At 46.3% G+C, this 17844-nt stretch overlaps 2 protein-coding genes across 2 annotated transcripts; one reads left to right on the top strand and one right to left on the bottom strand.

The window, feature by feature from the left end:
* Positions 1 to 16: 16 nt before the first annotated feature.
* On the top strand, positions 17 to 11247 carry eif5b (eukaryotic translation initiation factor 5B). The gene is made up of 26 exons (XM_076723283.1): positions 17 to 126; positions 2047 to 2163; positions 2588 to 2651; positions 2959 to 3120; positions 3277 to 3796; positions 3892 to 4031; positions 4110 to 4187; positions 4273 to 4423; positions 4513 to 4605; positions 4693 to 4779; positions 4865 to 4924; positions 5206 to 5501; positions 5580 to 5687; positions 6266 to 6376; positions 6473 to 6540; positions 7123 to 7264; positions 7343 to 7474; positions 7649 to 7831; positions 7910 to 8071; positions 8187 to 8318; positions 8412 to 8543; positions 8654 to 8730; positions 8916 to 9080; positions 9170 to 9308; positions 9386 to 9547; positions 10327 to 11247. Exons 1-26 carry the CDS (start codon positions 92 to 94, stop codon positions 10432 to 10434), a joined length of 3624 nt encoding a protein of 1207 aa, XP_076579398.1. The 5' UTR covers positions 17 to 91; the 3' UTR covers positions 10435 to 11247.
* Positions 11248 to 12121: 874 nt separating this feature from the next.
* On the bottom strand, positions 12122 to 17807 carry bco1l (beta-carotene oxygenase 1, like). The gene is made up of 11 exons (XM_076723344.1): positions 17684 to 17807; positions 16810 to 16938; positions 16587 to 16716; positions 15627 to 15774; positions 15364 to 15511; positions 14649 to 14869; positions 14032 to 14298; positions 13820 to 13925; positions 13631 to 13725; positions 13238 to 13349; positions 12122 to 13105 (listed from the first exon to the last, which is right to left on the bottom strand). The coding sequence occupies exons 1-11, from the start codon at positions 17745 to 17747 to the stop codon at positions 12951 to 12953; spliced, it is 1575 nt and encodes a 524-aa protein (XP_076579459.1). The 5' UTR covers positions 17748 to 17807; the 3' UTR covers positions 12122 to 12950.
* Positions 17808 to 17844: the final 37 nt, after the last annotated feature.

Raw genomic sequence — 17844 nt, forward strand, 5'->3', positions numbered from 1 at the left:
CCTCTCTGTCAGCAGCAGGCGATCTTTGTCTGATGTGAGCCATCGTGTGTGTTGGCCAGCGGAGAGAGAACCGGAGAACCGCAGCGGCAGGATGGGGAAGAAACAGAAGAAATCCGGGGAGGACAGGTAGAGAAAACACAACCTGCTGTCACACATCACCTGTCCACACCGACAGCCGACAGGGCTGAACTTTCCTTCCCCTTCAGCACCTCAAAACAGGCCCGTTAGCCCGCTGGTTACACTCTTAGCTTGGCGGCTAGTTACGATAGCAGATGCTAACCACGAGTCAGTGGTTGTGTGCAGATCATTTAAAGAGCCTGAAAATGGCTTAAGATGAATTACACAACAAGCAGGCGAGCCGACACGGGCGTACCCAGGCCAAACACAGCCTGTAAGGGCTTGTTTACAGCTTTGGTGTTGGGTTTAACGGCGTAAGATGGAGAAATTAGCCAGGTTACTTTGCTAGCTTAGCGTTAGCTTTCACAGAGCCGGCTGCTCAGCTCCTCTGAGGTCTGACTGACTGTGTTTCATTATTATCTCTCACAGTCTGAAAAATGGCCCCTAAACTGTCATTTAACAGCGTGAACTTTGACCTGTGAATGCAAAGCAGAGCCACAACCGTGGGACTTGACCTGAGCAGCTAAGCTAGCTGCTAGCCGGTTTATCTTGTGTCTTGCACTTGTCACAGCACTGTGTGATTATGTGTTAACGTTGGCTGCCGATCAGGCAAAGCTGATGTAATGCTGGGTATCTGCTCACCTGCTGACCCACCGCTGCTCAGTGACGTCATATCACACCTGTGTTTCTCCACTGAGAAGTATGTTACAGTCTACAGTGCTGTTGGTGCTCTGCGTTGAGCTGTAAATGAAGACAGTTTTGTCTAAAAAGCACATTTCATCAGAGCTAACTATAATAAATACATGTTGACACGAAGGTGACAACAAAGGACAAATGCAAGAAACTACACCCATTCAGGACTGTTATGGACATTAAATAATAATAATAATAATAATAGTAAACTTAATTGTATGTTGATTAGTTCCTTTCATACAGGAATTTCAGCTCAAAGTGACATTGAACACACAGATCTGCTTAAAAGAAGCTGAGAAAATGAAAGCTCAGTGGATGATTGGCGGCCTTCAGAGTGAATCAGGACGACCACATCATTGACTTTGGTCCCCTTTGTCCACACACTGTCTTTGCCTTCGTCTCGTCTGTGTTCATCAGACGTCTCATTCAGATGCTGAGAGTCTTCAGTAATCGAAATCACGAGATCTTCATCGGCGTCAGAAGTCCAGCATCAGCTGAGAGACGTCGGACATGTCAAATAATAAAGGGATGTGTGATGTTTCATAGAAATGACCTGAAGTTTCAAACCACAAAGACCAAACAAATACTGTCAGACAGTCATTTGGTGCGAGTCTTGAACGCCCCCAAACATCAGCAGCTCAGTGATTTACAACATAAATCCACTTTAGTGAAACATGGATTTAGATGGAGGTGGAAACGAACTGAGTACATTCAAAGTTAAAGTACTTGTACTTTAATATTTCCCTTTTATGCTCCTGTAAACTTCCACTCTGACATTTCAGAGAGAAATATTACACTTTTTTCTTCACTTCACTTCAGATTTTATCAGCAGAAATATGTGTGCATAAAATGTGACTGTTTTCCTGTCAGATGTTTAATTTTCTGTACTTTTTCTTATTTATTTATTATCGTTTATCAACCAGCTTCATTTACTGAAGGTTTATGAGCCGTTTGGCACAGTAAGCAGCACGTACAGGAAACGTTCCCCGGCCGACACGGGAGTTTCTGTCGAGTGAAGCTGTTCTCAGATCAGATTCGGCCTGCTGCGTGTCAGAGGGCTGATGGGAAATAAAAGGTTGTGAAGGAAGTGCAGAGTCAGCAGCGTATTGTTCTGACACACAGAGACAGAGCCCGGCTTGTTCAGCTGATGTCTGTCCTCCTCAGCGCCTGCAGCGCCGGGTGTCTGACCTGCGTATTATCAGGTATTGATTGATGGTATCGTTGATTTTTCTTCAGCGCCAAAGACGACGGCATCGACATCGACGCTCTGGCGGCAGAGATCGAAGGAGCCGGAGCCTCCAAGGAGCCAAAAGGGAAGAAGAAGAAGAAAGGAGCCAAGAAGGACGACTTTGAGTACGACACTGCTTCTTCTTCCTCTTCTTCTTCTTCGCTCTCACCTTCTCTTCTTCTCTTCCTCTTCACCTTCTGCAGCCACGTTTCCATCCAAGTGAATTTTAACCAGATTTAGAGAAAATCTGCGTAAGAAAATCTAAATTAATCTGCGCTTCCATCCTCGACCGCGAAGCCAGCGACATTAAATCATAGCAGAAGAAGTAGACACAAGATGGCGTCATTAACAAGGCGTCATGTGGTCGAGTTGATCTCAGGCGGTCAGTCAGAGCTGAAGCCATGATGGAAATCTGACGTTTCTGTCAGTTTCATGTGCTGATGTGAGGAAGGTGACGGCCTCCTCATCGCTCCGCACACACCAGACGTCGTCTTCACACACACTGTCAGAGCTCCTGATGTTTTACCTCTCCTGTGTGTCCTCCTGCAGCGAGGACGACATCCAGAAGGAGCTGGAGGAGTTGTCTCTGGAGGCTCAGGGAGGAAAGGCAAAGGTAAGCACACCTGTTTGAATCGTTTGTCCGTCACCATCAGGAATTCCTCGATTGATTGATTGATTGATTATCACACAGGCAGTGATTGATTTTCTTTCATTTGACTAATCAATTAACCGACGAATTGTTGCAGCTCCGATTTGAAGGGAATCTTGGAAATTCTGACCTTTTATAAACCTTGAGATTACTGGATAAATCATGAAACCAGTCATCAGATTAATCAATAATGAAACTGATCATCAGTTCCAGCCCTGATCTGAAAGCCTCTGTAAACATGTTCCCAAAGCATTTCGCTTTTCCTCTGCAGAAAACAGACACCACAGAGGAAGTGGAGAGCGTCGAGCCTCCCAAACCAGAGAAGAAGAAGACCAGGAAGGGGAAGAAAGGTGGAGCCAGCCCAGAGGAGGAGGAGGGTGATGAAGGTCAGCTTAGCGAGGAGAGGAATGGAGAGCAGAAAGACAACAAGAAGGTGAGGAATCAATAAGTCAACACATGAAGAATATTTATTTTTAGGTATAAAAACGACATATTTTTCTTCAGATTTTCAGCCGTTTGTCCTTCTGAGCCTCCGTACTGATCCGCTCTGTTTGCTGTAAGTTTGAAGCTTTTCTCTTTGCGTCTCCAGGCGCCTCCTGCTGCTCCTCCCTCTGACTCTGATGAGGACAGCAGCTCGTGTTCTCGCCTCAAGACCAAAGAGGGCAAGAAGGGCGGCAAAAAAGCTTCACTGTCAGAGGAAGAGGAGGGCAGAGACGACGATAAAGGCATGAGGAAAGGAGGAGGAGGAGGGAAGGAGGAGGACGATGACGACTCCGACGACGAAGAGTTCACCTCGAGGAGAGATAAGAAGAAGAAGAACAAAGGCAAGGCAGCGAAGGGGGAGAGTGAGGATGAGGAGGAGCAGGACGAGGAGGAGAGCGGAACCTTCAAGATTAAGACGGCGGCTCAGAAGAAGGCGGAGAAGAAGGAGAGGGACAGGAAGAAGAAGGAGGAGGAGAGGATGAAGCAGAAGAAGCTGAAGGAGAAGGAGGTCAGCGCAGAGCCAAAGAAAGAGCCGGAGAAGAAGACGGCAGATGCCACGCCCCCTCAGACCGCTCCACCTGCAGCAGCGATGGAAGAGCAGGAAGGGGCGGAGCCAGCAGCGGAAGGTAAGATGTTACTTCCTGTCTGTTGCTAACGTTTTGTTTTTTCACAACTGAATAAACTTTAAAGCAGCAGTTTTTCTTCCTCTGTGTTTCTGCAGAGGAGGCCGAGGGTGACAAGAAGAAGAAAGACAAGAAGAAGAAGAAAGGAGAGAAGGAGAAGGAGGAGAAGGAGAAGAAGAAGGGACCCAGCAAGGCCACAGTGAAGGCCATGCAGGAAGCTCTGGCCAAGATGAAGGAGGTGGGGCATTGTGGGAAATGCGCTCAGTTAAGACGGAAGTCTCTCTGATGTCTAAAAATGATTGTTTGTTGTTTGCAGGAGGAGGAGCGAGCCAAGAGGGAGGAGGAGGAGCGGCTGAAAAGGCTGGAGGAGCTGGAGAGGCAGAGGCAGGAGCAGGTAAAACACCTCCTCCTTTAGCTTCTGTTTGATTCATCCATCTGTCCCTGCTGTGACCTTTGACCCCCCACGTCCCTCCCGTTAGGAGCGTCTGGAGCTGGAGCGCAAGGAGAAGAAGAAGCAGAAGGAGAAAGAGAGGAAGGAGCGTCTGAAGAAGGAGGGAAAGCTGCTGACGAAAGCCCAGAGGGAGGCGCGAGCTCGGGCCGAGGCCACGCTCAAGATGCTGCAGGCTCAGGGTGAGTGAGCGTCCACCAATCACGTCGCAGCGTCCTCAGAGTCACGTTTATTGAGCCACAGAGCATCAGTGATCTGTGTCTCCCCGCAGGTGTTGAAGTGCCATCCAAAGACTCGATGCCAAAGAAGAAGCCGGTTTATGGAGACAAGAGGAAGAAGAAGCCCAACGCTCAAACTCCTGAAGGTACGGCGCCGCCGCCCGCCACCAGCTGTCATTCAGCGTTTACCCAGACTAACCTTTTAAACAGCCTCCTCTTCTCTCCGCCGCCAGAAACATCAGAGGTGACTTCCCCGACATCGGAGACTCCAGAGCCAGTCGCCATGGAGACAGAGACGGAGAAGCCGGCCGCAGAGCCAGGTGAGTGGAGGAGTCGGGAGGGAGGGAGGGCCAAACAGAGGGAGGGTTCGTGATCCTCACGCTGACGACTCATTTCTGTGTGCAGAGGTGAAGCCAGAGGCTGCTGTGGACGACTGGGAGGCCATCGCCACCGATGAGGAGAAAGGTGAGACGAGCGCGCTCCTTTCCGCTCATTTGTCCATGAATAGATTGATGAATCGCTGATGTAACCTGGAGATCTCAAGTGATCTCCTGTACGAGGAAGGCATGGCCGAAGAGCGCTTCACTTTAACGACAGAATTCAAACACGGCAAAATAATGTTTGACCAATGGCGCGATTATTCTCCATTTCTCCATTGATTCTGCTTCAGCATGCAAGCAAAGAAGCTTTAAATTGTTAAATTTGTGAATGGAGTTTGGTTTGATGATTGATTGTCTCTGTGTCAGAGTTGAAGAAAGTCCACATCGAGGTGAAAGAGGACACCGCTGCTCCACCTCAGCCCACAGGCAGCGAGGAAGACGAGGAGGAGGAGGAAGACGAGGAAGAGGACGAGGAGGATGAGGAGGAAGATGACGACGAAGAGGAGGAGAGCGATGAGGAGGGGGAGAAGGAGGCGACGGCGGCGGGCCAGACGAAGAGGAGGGCCGCGAAGGAGAGCGAGGACGAGAGCAGCGAGAGCGACGACGACGACGGCAGGACGAAGGAGGAGCGACTGTACGACCGCGCCAAGAGGAGGATCGAGGTGAGAGAAACGCAGGAGGAGCGAGAGCTCGTCCCTTTTCGCTCGGCTCTGACTGACAGGCTGTCTGTGTTGACGTAGAAACGCAGAGCGGAGAACCTGAAGAACATCGACGTGGACACTCTGAGAGCGCCGGTGGTCTGCGTGCTCGGACACGTCGACACGGGAAAGACCAAGATCCTCGATAAGGTAACGGACCTTTACTGACTGTTTGTTGTTTACTGACTGTTTGTTGTCTACTGACTGTTTGTTGTTTACTGACTGTTGTTTACTGACTGTTTGTTGTTTACTGACTGTTGTCTACTGACTGTTGTTTACTGACTGTTTGTTGTTTACTGACTGTTTGTTGCTTACTGACTTGTTTACTGACTGTTTGTTGTTTACTGACTGTTTGTTGTTTACTGACTGTTGTTTACTGACTGTTTGTTGTTTACTGACTGTTTGTTGTTTACTGACTGTTGCTTACTGACTGTTTGTTGTTTACTGACTGTTGTTTACTGACTGTTTGTTGTCTACTGACTGTTGTCTACTGACTGTTGTCTACTGACTGTTGTTTACTGACTGTTTGTTGCTTACTGACTTGTTTACTGACTGTTTGTTGCTTACTGACTGTTTGTTGTTTACTGACTGTTTGTTTACTGACTGTTGCTTACTGACTGTTTGTTGTTTACTGACTGTTGTTTACTGACTGTTTGTTGTCTACTGACTGTTTGTTGTTTACTGACTGTTTGTTGTTTACTGACTGTGTGTCGTTGCCGTTCGTGTAGCTGAGACACACTCACGTTCAGGACGGCGAGGCTGGAGGAATCACTCAGCAGATCGGAGCCACAAACGTCCCCAGAGAGACGATCGAGGAGCAGACGAGGATGGTTAAAAATGTACGACCACGCACACACACACACACACACACACACACACACACACACACACACACAGCGTTAGCTCAGTGTTAACTCGTGTTTGTGTGTTTGCAGTTTGACAAAGAAAGCCTGAAGATCCCCGGCATGCTGATCATCGACACACCAGGACACGAGTCCTTCAGGTGAGACACAACAACAACCATCAGAACCCACCAATCAGCTTCAAAAGGCTGCAGTGTCCAATGAAAACCATCGTCTGTCATGCCCAAGTCGTCCTCTTCACTGTGTCCAGTGGAGGAAGTATTCAGATCCTCTAATGCAGTACGAGTACCACACTGTGAAAATACTCTGTTACAAGTTAAAGTCCTGCAAGGAAAATGTTACTTCAGTATAAGTATAACCAGCAAAATGATTAAGTATTAAAGTAAAAGTACTGCAGTGCAGTAAAGTGTCCCCTGTGACTGTTGTCCTCTTGTCTGTGGTCTCATTAGATTGTCGTGTCTCCTGCATTCATGTCAAAGCAGGATTTACTGTTGGAGCTCATTTTCAGCTCTTTCTTAAAGGCTGATTCTTTTCCCTCTGGATGAATCCGCTGATTGTTTCCTCCTTCAATCGCTCGGTTGTTTGGTGGGAAACATTCTGAAAATAGTGAGAAATGTGATTAAGTGTACTTTCTGCTCTGAGTGCGGCGGCCTTCCCTCTGGAATGTGCTGCGTCACCGTGAGTGTCCCGTCACTGACGTCCTTCTCCGTCTCCGCCGTCAGTAACCTGAGGAACAGAGGCAGCTCGCTGTGCGACATCGCCATCCTGGTGGTGGACATCATGCACGGCCTGGAGCCTCAGACGCTGGAGTCCATCAACCTGCTGAAGGAGAAGAAGTGCCCCTTCATCGTGGCCCTCAACAAGGTGCGTCTCCTCCTCATCCTCAGGTATGTCTTCTTCTTCTTCTTCTCGTTTTGTGACGCTGACGTCGTTTGTCCTCAGATCGACCGTCTGTACGACTGGAAGAAGAGTCCCGAAACTGACGTCGTCGCCACGCTGAAGAAGCAGAAGAAGAACACGAAGGACGAGTTCGACGAGAGAGCCAAGGCCATCATCGTGGAGTTCGCTCAGCAGGTGTCCATTCTTACATCATCACTCGCCACCCAATCACAGCACTTCTCTTCTTTGGCAAAGGGGTACTGAGGTGGTTGCAATCTGCGACCTGACCACTAGATGGCACTGAATCATTATTAAAACATTGTGTTTCCACAAACCCCACAAATGACCTTCAGTGTCGCCGTTCCTCAGGGTCTTAACGCCGCCTTGTTCTACGAGAACAAAGACCCCCGGACGTTTGTGTCGTTGGTCCCCACCTCGGCCCACAGTGGCGATGGGATGGGAAACCTCATCTCTCTATTGGTCGAGCTCACTCAGACCATGTTAGCCCGCCGGCTCGCACACTGCGACGAGCTCCGAGCTCAAGTCATGGAGGTACGAGAGTCTTGTTTTCTGGTTTCACTGGTTCTCCACAGTCTGGACGGGCTTACCTGATGGTGTCTGTGCGTTCAGGTGAAAGCTCTGCCCGGTCTGGGAACCACGATAGACGTCATCCTGATCAACGGTCGTCTGCGGGAGGGCGAGACCATCATCGTCCCGGGGGTGGAGGGACCAATCGTCACGCAGATCAGAGGGTTGCTGCTGCCCCCCCCTCTGAAGGAGCTCAGAGTCAAGGTAAGTACCAGTGATTGAGACAGTTACATATGTATTGATGAGCTGCCTGCTGCACAGACTGATTGATTGATCGATTGATTGATTGATTGATTGATTGATTGATTGATGTGTGTAGAGCCAGTACGAGAAGCACAAGGAGGTGTCGACATCTCAAGGTGTGAAGATTCTGGGTAAAGACCTGGAGAAGGCGCTGGCGGGGCTCCCGCTGCTGGTGGCTCACAAGGACGACGAGATCCCCGTCCTGAGGGTAACACACACACACACACACACACACACACACAGTGTTAAAGCAGACTGGCTGTGTGAGACTCCCAGTTGACTGACTGGTGCTGGTTTTCAGGATGAACTGGTGCGGGAGCTCAAACAGACTCTGAGCTCCATCAAACTGGAAGAGAAAGGAGTTTACGTCCAGGCGTCCACGCTGGGATCTCTGGAGGCTCTGCTCGAGTTCCTGCGGACGTCCAAAGTCCCCGTGAGTGCCGGTGTGCCTGCCCGAGGGCAGAACGTTTACTTTGAAAAGCAACAGGAAGTAGAAGCCAAAACAGGAGCTGACCTTTGCCCTTTGTCCATGTGTTTCTGCAGTACGCCGGTATTAACATCGGTCCAGTACACAAGAAGGACGTCATGAAGGCGTCGGCGATGCTGGAGCACGACCCGCAGTACGTCACTGCTTCAAACTGTCGCTTTTTTCTGCCTTAAAAAGTCTGATTTCTACTCAAAAGACGCCAAAAGAGCTTCTTAAATCTGACGTTTTGTTATAAATTAAACGCTGCAGCAGTTTATACGAGCACAGCTGTGATGCTGTTGAAATCAGCATCATGATGGAGGGTTTTTTTTTGGTCAGGTACGCAGTGATCCTGGCGTTTGACGTGAAGGTGGAGAGGGAAAGTCAGGAGATGGCCGACAGTCTGGGAGTTCGGATCTTCTCGGCCGAAATCATCTACCATCTGTTCGACGCTTTCACCAAGTACAGAGAGGACTACAAGAAGGCCAAGCAGGACGAGTTCAAGTAGGGAAACAAACTCTGAAACTGAGGAACCGTCTCGCTTCGCAGCCCTCTCTCTCTCTGACCGTGTGTTTTCACGTGTGTGTCGTCAGGCATGTCGCTGTGTTTCCGGCGAAGCTGCGAGTTCTTCCTCAGTTCATCTTTAACTCCAGAGATCCCATCGTGATGGGAGTGTCCATCGAGGCCGGGGTCCTACGACAAGGGACGCCGCTCTGCATCCCCAGTAAAGGGGTGAGACGCGCTGATGATGATGTTTTAGATTTTATGAATAATGGAAGTTTCGCTAATTTTATTCTTACATGTTTCAGTTCGTGGACATCGGCGTGGTCACCAGCATCGAGATGAACCATAAGTCTGTCGACTGCGCCAAGAAGGGCCAGGAGATCTGCGTCAAGATCGAGCCCATTCCCGGGGAGGCGCCCAAGATGTACGGCCGCCATTTTGAAGCCACTGACATCATCGTCAGTAAGGTGAGGACACGCCCGCCGAGGAGGGCGGGGTTAAACGCTTCAAATGCGAAACGCTCGGTTTGTTTAAGATCCCGTTTTCAACAAAGAATATGAAGTTCGTGGAAAAACGTCACGTCTGCCGACGCCACAGAAAACGAGATTTCACAGTCAGCTCAAGGTTTCGAGGTAGCAGCTCCACGAGCAATGAGGCAAGAAAGGAAGAATGGAAGGGAGAAATGAAGAAATACAGGAAAGTAGGTAAGATGGAGGTGAAAGAGGCAAAGGAAGAAGGGAGGGGGTAAGAGTGTTCTCATTGGTAGCTGTGGTTCTAGCTCGATTTGTTAAATCTGAGACGTGTAATGATAAAGTCCAAACGTAGGCAGTTTACTTCAGTGCAGCGTCATGGGGTTCAGCTAGTCTTTAGAGAGATAAACCTTCATTTCAGTGTGGTTTACTGTAACCGTTAGCTTCTGTTAGCTCTCCGGCAGTGGCCCAGGCTTTTATTTTGAAACTATTTCCATCAGTTAAACAACAAAGGCAACACTCGCCTTCATTCTCTGATTGTTTCCAGTCATTTCTATGTTGCCAATTTTTCAAGCTACTGTCAATGAAATTCAACACTTCCTGCACCGATACTTCACATTAAAAGCGTTCCAATGGCACAAAGAGCGTAAAGGTGGATTTCTAGTGGCGTGCTAAGGTCTGTTGTTCTGCTGGGATTCGTGCTTCCTGAGTTCCAGGTGTTTTGAGTGTGTGTGTCAGTTTTGTCTCCGCGATAACGTGGATGATTTTTGTTTCAGATCACGCGGGCGTCCATCGACGCTCTGAAGAACTGGTTCAGAGACGAGATGCAGAAGAGTGATTGGCAGCTGATCATGGAGCTGAAAAAGACCTTCGAGATCATCTGAGGCGCCTGACACACACACACACACACACAAATGCACAGATTAACAGTCACACACACACTTCCTCCCTCAGATGACGAGCCGACGACAGAAGGACAAAAACGACACGAAAGAAGACGTGAAAAGTGTTTTTCTGTGAGAAACGAACAGTTTTTTCCACTGTTGTAAACAGTGATAGTTTAGACCACGTCTCACACACACACACACACACACACACACACACACACACACACACACAGTATTCCAACGTGCCTGTACTTCAGCATCAACATTGTGTTATTATTTTTTCTTCTTCTCTGCTCTGATTTGTGGCTGCTGCTTCATGTCCCAGGCTCCGCCCTAACGAGCTTAACGAGGCCGACGAGTCAGCAGAGCCAGTTTTCGGCCAATCCCGCTGCATTATTGGATCGTACAGAGCGGCGTCGGGGCTGGAGGAGGGAAATTTGTCTTTTTTGTTTTATTTTTTCCTTTTTTTTTCTCTCTTCACAAAACACCAAATAATGGAAGCAGCAGCAGCAGCGACGGTGTCGACTTTAAAGACTTCAAAGAGCTGACTGGTGTTCTTTGTCGGCCATGTTGGAGGGCAAAGGGGGGAAGTGTGAATGACAGAGGACGTCGCCTCTGCAAGATTTTAAACTGTTTTTGCTGCAACTGCTGATGTAATAAATTCCCATGATTCTGATGAAACGTGCAGATTGAGAGTTTTCAGTTCACGTCTGCAGAACAGTGACGACAGTGAAGTTTTAAGATTTGATTCAGTACGCTGTGCAAGTCTGGGTGTCAATATTACTACAAAATAAACTTTAATAAAAGCAAGTTTCTTTTTCATGCTTCAAGAGCATATTTTAATGTTTAGAATAGTTTAATGTTTGTATAAAGATTTAGATTTTCTCAGTTTAGAGTCAGAGCAAAATTAAAATGGTCCTTTTTATATTCGTTGACAACATAAATTTGCAGGTTTGACTTTGCAGATTCATTTTTCATGTTGAGGTTGCACTTGGTCAATTTAAAAATGAAACTAATAAGTCTGAATTTTTACAATAATTTTAATTTTTAAACATGAAAATAAAAATGTGACTAAAGAATTAAAAATGCAGAGACTTCCAAAGTGTTGATGTTATTATCTGAAACATTGAAATCCTGTGTCACTGTCAAAGCCGAAGCACCTTTTCTCGTTACCTTTACGTTTCTAACCACAAACGCTCTTCACAGTCAAAACTCTGAAGTCAGAATGTTTCTTGTCTTAAAGACAACCGGGTGTGAAAAGTGCACCTCAGAGTATAAATGTGTGTCGAAAGAAGATGTCTGATCACACAATAAGTAAACGAAACTCGCACTCAGCACTTCGTCTGTTGTCGGCCGTGGTTGTATCTGGTTGTCTGAGACTGTTATGGGCAAGGTGAGTTTGGATTTTTGTTTCTTTCACAGTTATTTAATAATCTGTCTTAGAAACACACTGGTGTGTTTTATTTTATCTATGAACTGTGTGAAATCACATTTGCTCTCATACAGGGTTTTGTCTTCACCGTCCAAAGTGTTGACTTTTAATACTTGTGGAAGAAATGAAGAGAGACTTGAGTTTTTCTTTAGTTGCTCATTTTAACTCTGTAAGAAAGTGCGAACACAGGCAGCACTGAGCTGAACTTCTCTGAATGTCTCTGAACGCACCTTTAAAGGACCAAACTTTTCCTCATTTGACTGATGAACTTCAAACTTGCGTACTTTAGATTCCTGCTCTGTCCAGGAACTCATTGGTTTCTTCTTCATTCCCATGAAAATCAACTCGCAGGGACTTTCAGATTTTGCCATCTTTTAATCAGCTTTGCTTATAAAATACATCCTGAAACACAAAATCCCACCAGCTCTCAATGGAAAGAATTTTGAACAGAAGAGACCGTGTCCGGCAGTCCGACCTGGGACGGCCAGCCACAAACAAAAGAATGAAACCAGTTTGATCCGGACAGGTTTTACCAAAACCAGTTCAGAGAGGTTGAGAGCAGTTTGTTCCAGACTGACGCATCAGGCCGTTTCTTTAATTTTATTTGATGAGTTTCCGCAGCCTGCATGTTCATTCCCAACAACCTGAAGGCTGAAAATGCATCGAGCTGCCACCGTGCAAAAATCTGTCCCGAGGATGATCCTGTAGAAAAGGTGATGGAGACGTTAACATCTAAAAGGTCCATCCTCTGGGCATCAGGCGGGGGTCGGGGAATTTAACGGATTTCTGGATGTAAGTTAATGTACATTTTTAACATTACATGGTCCCTTAAATCAGTCTTGTACGTAAAAATGAGCACCAAACATGTCGAACAAGAAACTGAAGAATGTGACTGAAGTACTCTCTCATCTTCATCATTTTTTGGCGTCCTGTTTTCTTCAGGTCTCTTGGGTCGAAATGGTACATCTTCAAAAATTCAGCAGTTTACGTTTAAAAGTGTCAAAAGGTCGACTTCACGATAGAAGCAGAATATTACAGATTGACATAAAGGAATAAATTAACACAGCCGGCGTGCTGGCCGTCAGACGGTGGAGGGGATGAAGTCTCCGTGAAGGTCCATGTGGACGCTGGCAGGGATGGAGGCTCGGGCGAGCTCCTTGAAGGTCTTGCCGTCGAGGACGACCATGAATGGAAGGACGTTTGGATCTGAGGAGATGACGGACGATAAGATCACCCCTACAGGAAGGAGAATACAAACGGTCAGGACCAGCGAAGGAAGCATTCTTTCAACCCAACGGTTTAATGTTACTTGCACCACAGTTTATAAATGTGTGAAGCAAATATTGGTGAACAAAGCGAAGCCCTTACCATCGTCTTCCTCCACAGCTCCCGGAGACGCAACAAACACCGGCTCTGAAGGGTAGCAGTTCTCCTGCTGCCACTCGATGTGCTTCCTGGTGACAATGTCAATCTTGGCAATCTGTTGGACAGGAGAGAGAATTGAAGCTGAGGTCAGGCGCTCGTTATTTCATCGTAATCCATCCAATATTTGTTGAGACATTTCACTCAAAACCAAAAATGTCATGACAATCGATCGAATAGTTGAAATATTTCTGGACCAGAGTAATGGGATTGCTGGCCAATGTTGCCATTCGTGAGTTCTGCTGCAGTCGATTTCTAATTGATTTTCGCAGGATGAATTCATTAATATAAAGATGTTTTGGATGTTGACAGTGTTGCTGGTGGCTTGAGGTGTTTCACCTTGTTGGGATGAGGAGACCACTCCACCCTGGAGCCATAGAAGTATCTGTACTTCTTAGTGTTGAAGTTGTAGTTGATCCTTGGCAGCTCCAGACCTGAGGAAGAGTCAGACTCGTTAGTTGGGGAGGATTAAAGAATGTTTCAATCAAACAGACTGACAGTGCAGCATTAATAATGATCATAATGAACCTTCAAACAGAGTGTCTGGCTGGCAGTAGACCGATCCGTCCTCCTGCATCACTGCCTGGGCCGTGGTGTCTGTCAGAGTCACCAAATTTGATCCTCTGGGAGATTCCTGGAAAACACACCACCACAAACTCTTCATACAGACATGCAGTTCATAAAACGATGAAGTGGAAATTAAAGCAAGTGTTTTGGGCCGTTTCTTCGTCTGACTTTACCTTGTCGACGTTGAGCGGCAGCACGAACCGCTGGCAGACCGGCGGAGAGAAGCGTTGGTTGGACTGGATGAAGCTGCCAGTCTCCTGTTTCATGTTCTTGAGGTAAAACATTTCGTACAGGTTGCTGTCTTTGTAGCTGATAAGATCAAACACCACGTGGCCGTCAGCCTCGTACGCGTTGACGTGGTGAAAAACCACCAACGCGTCGCCATAAAAACGAGTGGACACCGCCTTTCCTGTCTTTCTGTTGATGACGTGAAACAAAGTCTGCGAAGGGAAGGAACAGCTCAGTCATGCTGTCGATCTATCGATAAGCAAAAACAACTCAATTGAATCATCGCTGGCGAAAACACGCTTAAGTTCAAACCTGTGTTTGTTTTGTTTGTATCATGCTGATAGATTTTTGTCTCATGTCAACACCCAACGCAAATCTTTGAGCCCTCAAAACCCACAATTTATAGCTTGTAATCAAAGTTACACTAAACAGTAGTTTATTGCTGAAAAAGGTATGAATTTTTACAAAATAGTTAGAATTGCCTCCTGGAATTAGGTGATCAATTTATTGATAATTCCAACACAACAATAGCTGGTTGAGACCAAAAACAGAGCTGACTCACGGTGTCATCCTTATCGTATTTGAGGCAGCTTCCCCAGGTGACCCCTCTGAAGTAGGCAGTGGCCAGTTTGACGATGTCCAGTTTAAAGGGCTGCTCCACGAACACAATGTAGTTGTCGGTCATGCCGAAGCTGTGGAAGTAGCTCGGGAACAGAGTGGAACGGAACGGAATTGAACAGACCTGCTGAACCTTCCTCAGCGCCGGCTTCTTGTGCTCTTTATCTGAAACAAACGAATATAAGTAATACAAGTATTACTTTATGACTTGGTTATTCCACGGCAGTACGTGCCGGCCAATAGCAGAGACAGTTCATTTCTCCATATTTACTGGTACATGTCAGATATCGCAACTTAATGATCATGATTTCTGAGGAAGTCATGATATAATCAGGATGTAAATACAGCAGATTACAGCGATCATCCGTCACGCTACCAAACTCTTTGTCAGCATGCCTTTACTGATGTCAGGTTCATTTGTGCCGTTCATTTCTCAGATTGCCTCATCAGAGAAGAGTTACGCTCAGTGCTGTAATAAGATGAGATAACGACTTGATTTATGGAGCTCTGGCAACTTTATTGCTGCAAATAATCAGAGACATTGAGATTCTTGTTTCCTCACTGTAGTCTGGGAAGGCCCTCTGACACCAACATGAACCCCATATCTACGAAGTTTTTGAAGGTTTTGAAGTCAAATCAGATGACTGTGACCACCGTACCTGAAGCATCAGCGGGGACTTTGAAGATAACGTATTTTGGCCGACCGAGGCCCATGATGGCAGTGCCCATGTTGTAGGTGTTGCCCTCGTCGTCGTAGTGAGGGTGAGCCGTCGCCAGATTCAGAGCAATGTGGTTCCTGTAGTTAACCTGGAATTTGGCAGCATGGTTGTTGTACAGAGAACATGTGATAAGTTTGGGGAAATATTTGTACCAAATCAATGACCCTTTTGAGCTTTTTAGAGCCAGGTGGAGACCTACTTACCCTGCCAACAGTTTCCAGGGTAGCAGGATCAATCTGGTTCATGTAGTTGATCTCAGAGGAGGCGTAGTAGTCCTGACCGTAGCGAATGATGTTGATCAAGTTGTTGTCGGTGAAGTCAGGGATGATGTTGCTGAGGTGTGTGAATGTCCTTGTGAGAGTGTGAGAAAAGTTTTTGGGTGTTTTAATCAGTTTACTGTTTGATTTACTCGTTCCAGACAGTTCAAGAAATCGTAAAATCAGTAGAACTCCGTTTGTCTGACTTGACCACCAATGACACAACCTCACAAACGTTTGTTCTGTGTGGACTGAAACAGATTCTGTTTGGACGGGATGGACCTTAACAGAATGCATCCTGGACACATCTTCGAGAGGACCGAAAAAGATCTCTACATACGTGTCCTGGATGGACTAACATAGATCTGTAAGTCCTGAATGGACTGAAACATATTGATATGTGATTGGATTAAAACAGATCTGTGCACCCAAACAGGTGTCTACCTTTGGGGTGAACTGAAACAGATTGAACAAATCTTAGATGGGCTAAGATCATTCTGGACGTGTCTTATATGGACTCAAACAGATCATCCGATCTTCCATGTCCTGGGTCAACTGAAACTGACTTCAGGAGGACTTCCAGGATGGACTGGAATATATCTTCATGTGTGTTAATGGATTAAAACAGGTGGATGACTAAAAGAGAAAGGTTTCGATCCATCCTGGGTACTGTTAATTTAAACAGATCTCTAGTTATCCTGCAAGGGCTGAAACGTATCTCCACATGTCCTTGATGAACACAATCTGGCCTCCATCCATTACCAGCATTGATGAACATTGATCTCTTCATGTCCAGGATGGAGTAAAACTGCTCTATAAGTCTCCTGGATGGACTAAAGTAGATCTTTATAACTCCGGGATGGACTGAAACATAAGTGTCTCGATGTTATCCTGGGTGGTCTGTACCTGGAAAAGATGTTTTTGCAGGGATCTGGGTAGATCATGGTTCCAAACTCGGAGACGACAATCCTGTCGGCCTTGATGTTCCGTTTGTAGGTTTCACTCTTCAGAAACTTACTTCTGTAAGTCACCTGACCTGAAACAACGTCACAGCTGTCAACACCTGGAGTAAAACCAGGTACCAGTGACTTTAACTTTTCTGCCATCAGATTTAAATGGAGAGTCTCACCATTGCAGAAGGTGAAGCTGTGGATAAGGGACATGCCGTCAAACCAATGGTTGAACTCATGGCCGCCCACAGAGAAAAGGCCGGGCCCATTCCTCAGCAGAGTGCCCTGCAGCCAGCACGGGATGGAGCCTGCAGGTCAAAGGTCACACGGCGTTTTTACCTCAAACTAATATTGAAGATTTCAGTCACTCAGAAGAAAAACAAGATCAACAAGAAGATAAAGTCGAAGCAAAAACATAAAGGTACATTTAATGTCTGTATTTAATACATTTCAACGACAATCAAACATCAAAACCGTCAATAAATAATGCACGATGATTAATTTGATGATTCATTTTACTGTTAATTTTCCTATGAAATGTCTTTGTGTCTTCCCAGAATGCAAAGGGATCAAATGTACTGATGTACTGTGATAGATGGAAAAGAAAAGCAGAAAATCCTCTCATTTCAGTTTCTGGAACAAGAGAATGTTTTTTCATGATCTTTGCTTAAAAAATGAGTCAAATTATTTATCAATTATCAAAATAGTTGATCAAATGAAAGTGAAAGAAAAGAAGTATTCAGATTTACTAAAGTAAAAGTCGTAACACCACAGTGTAAAAATACCCAACAGCAAGTTAGTCCTGTGTTCAAAGTATGCAGAGATGGATAATGAAAAGGCTTTATTTATGGTGAATGAACCGTTTCTTATAGCCATAAATCACCAATAAGGACAACAGTTGAGTTTTCAGGTTGTAAACAAAAGTATAGTTTGCTTATGCAAATAGTTAAATATTTCTTATTAACAGCTTATTAAAAGTTAAAACGCCGCAGATGCAATGTTTGATAAACCCTCTGAAGCAGCTGCACCACCGTCTGAGACTCTTTAACTCACCTTTCACTTGAGCTTCGACCGGCTCCGGAGTTTCTAATCCATTTCTTGCAAATATCGCCTGCATGTTCCTCCTCTGAACAACAAGCCTATTGTAATTACCAGCATGCGCTGCTGCAGCCTCCCAGCCTCTGAGCTCGCGGTGGCAGCGGCGGTCTTATGTA

Source organism: Chaetodon auriga, chromosome 23, assembly GCF_051107435.1.
Source record: "Chaetodon auriga isolate fChaAug3 chromosome 23, fChaAug3.hap1, whole genome shotgun sequence".
Taxonomy (NCBI): domain Eukaryota; kingdom Metazoa; phylum Chordata; class Actinopteri; order Chaetodontiformes; family Chaetodontidae; genus Chaetodon; species Chaetodon auriga.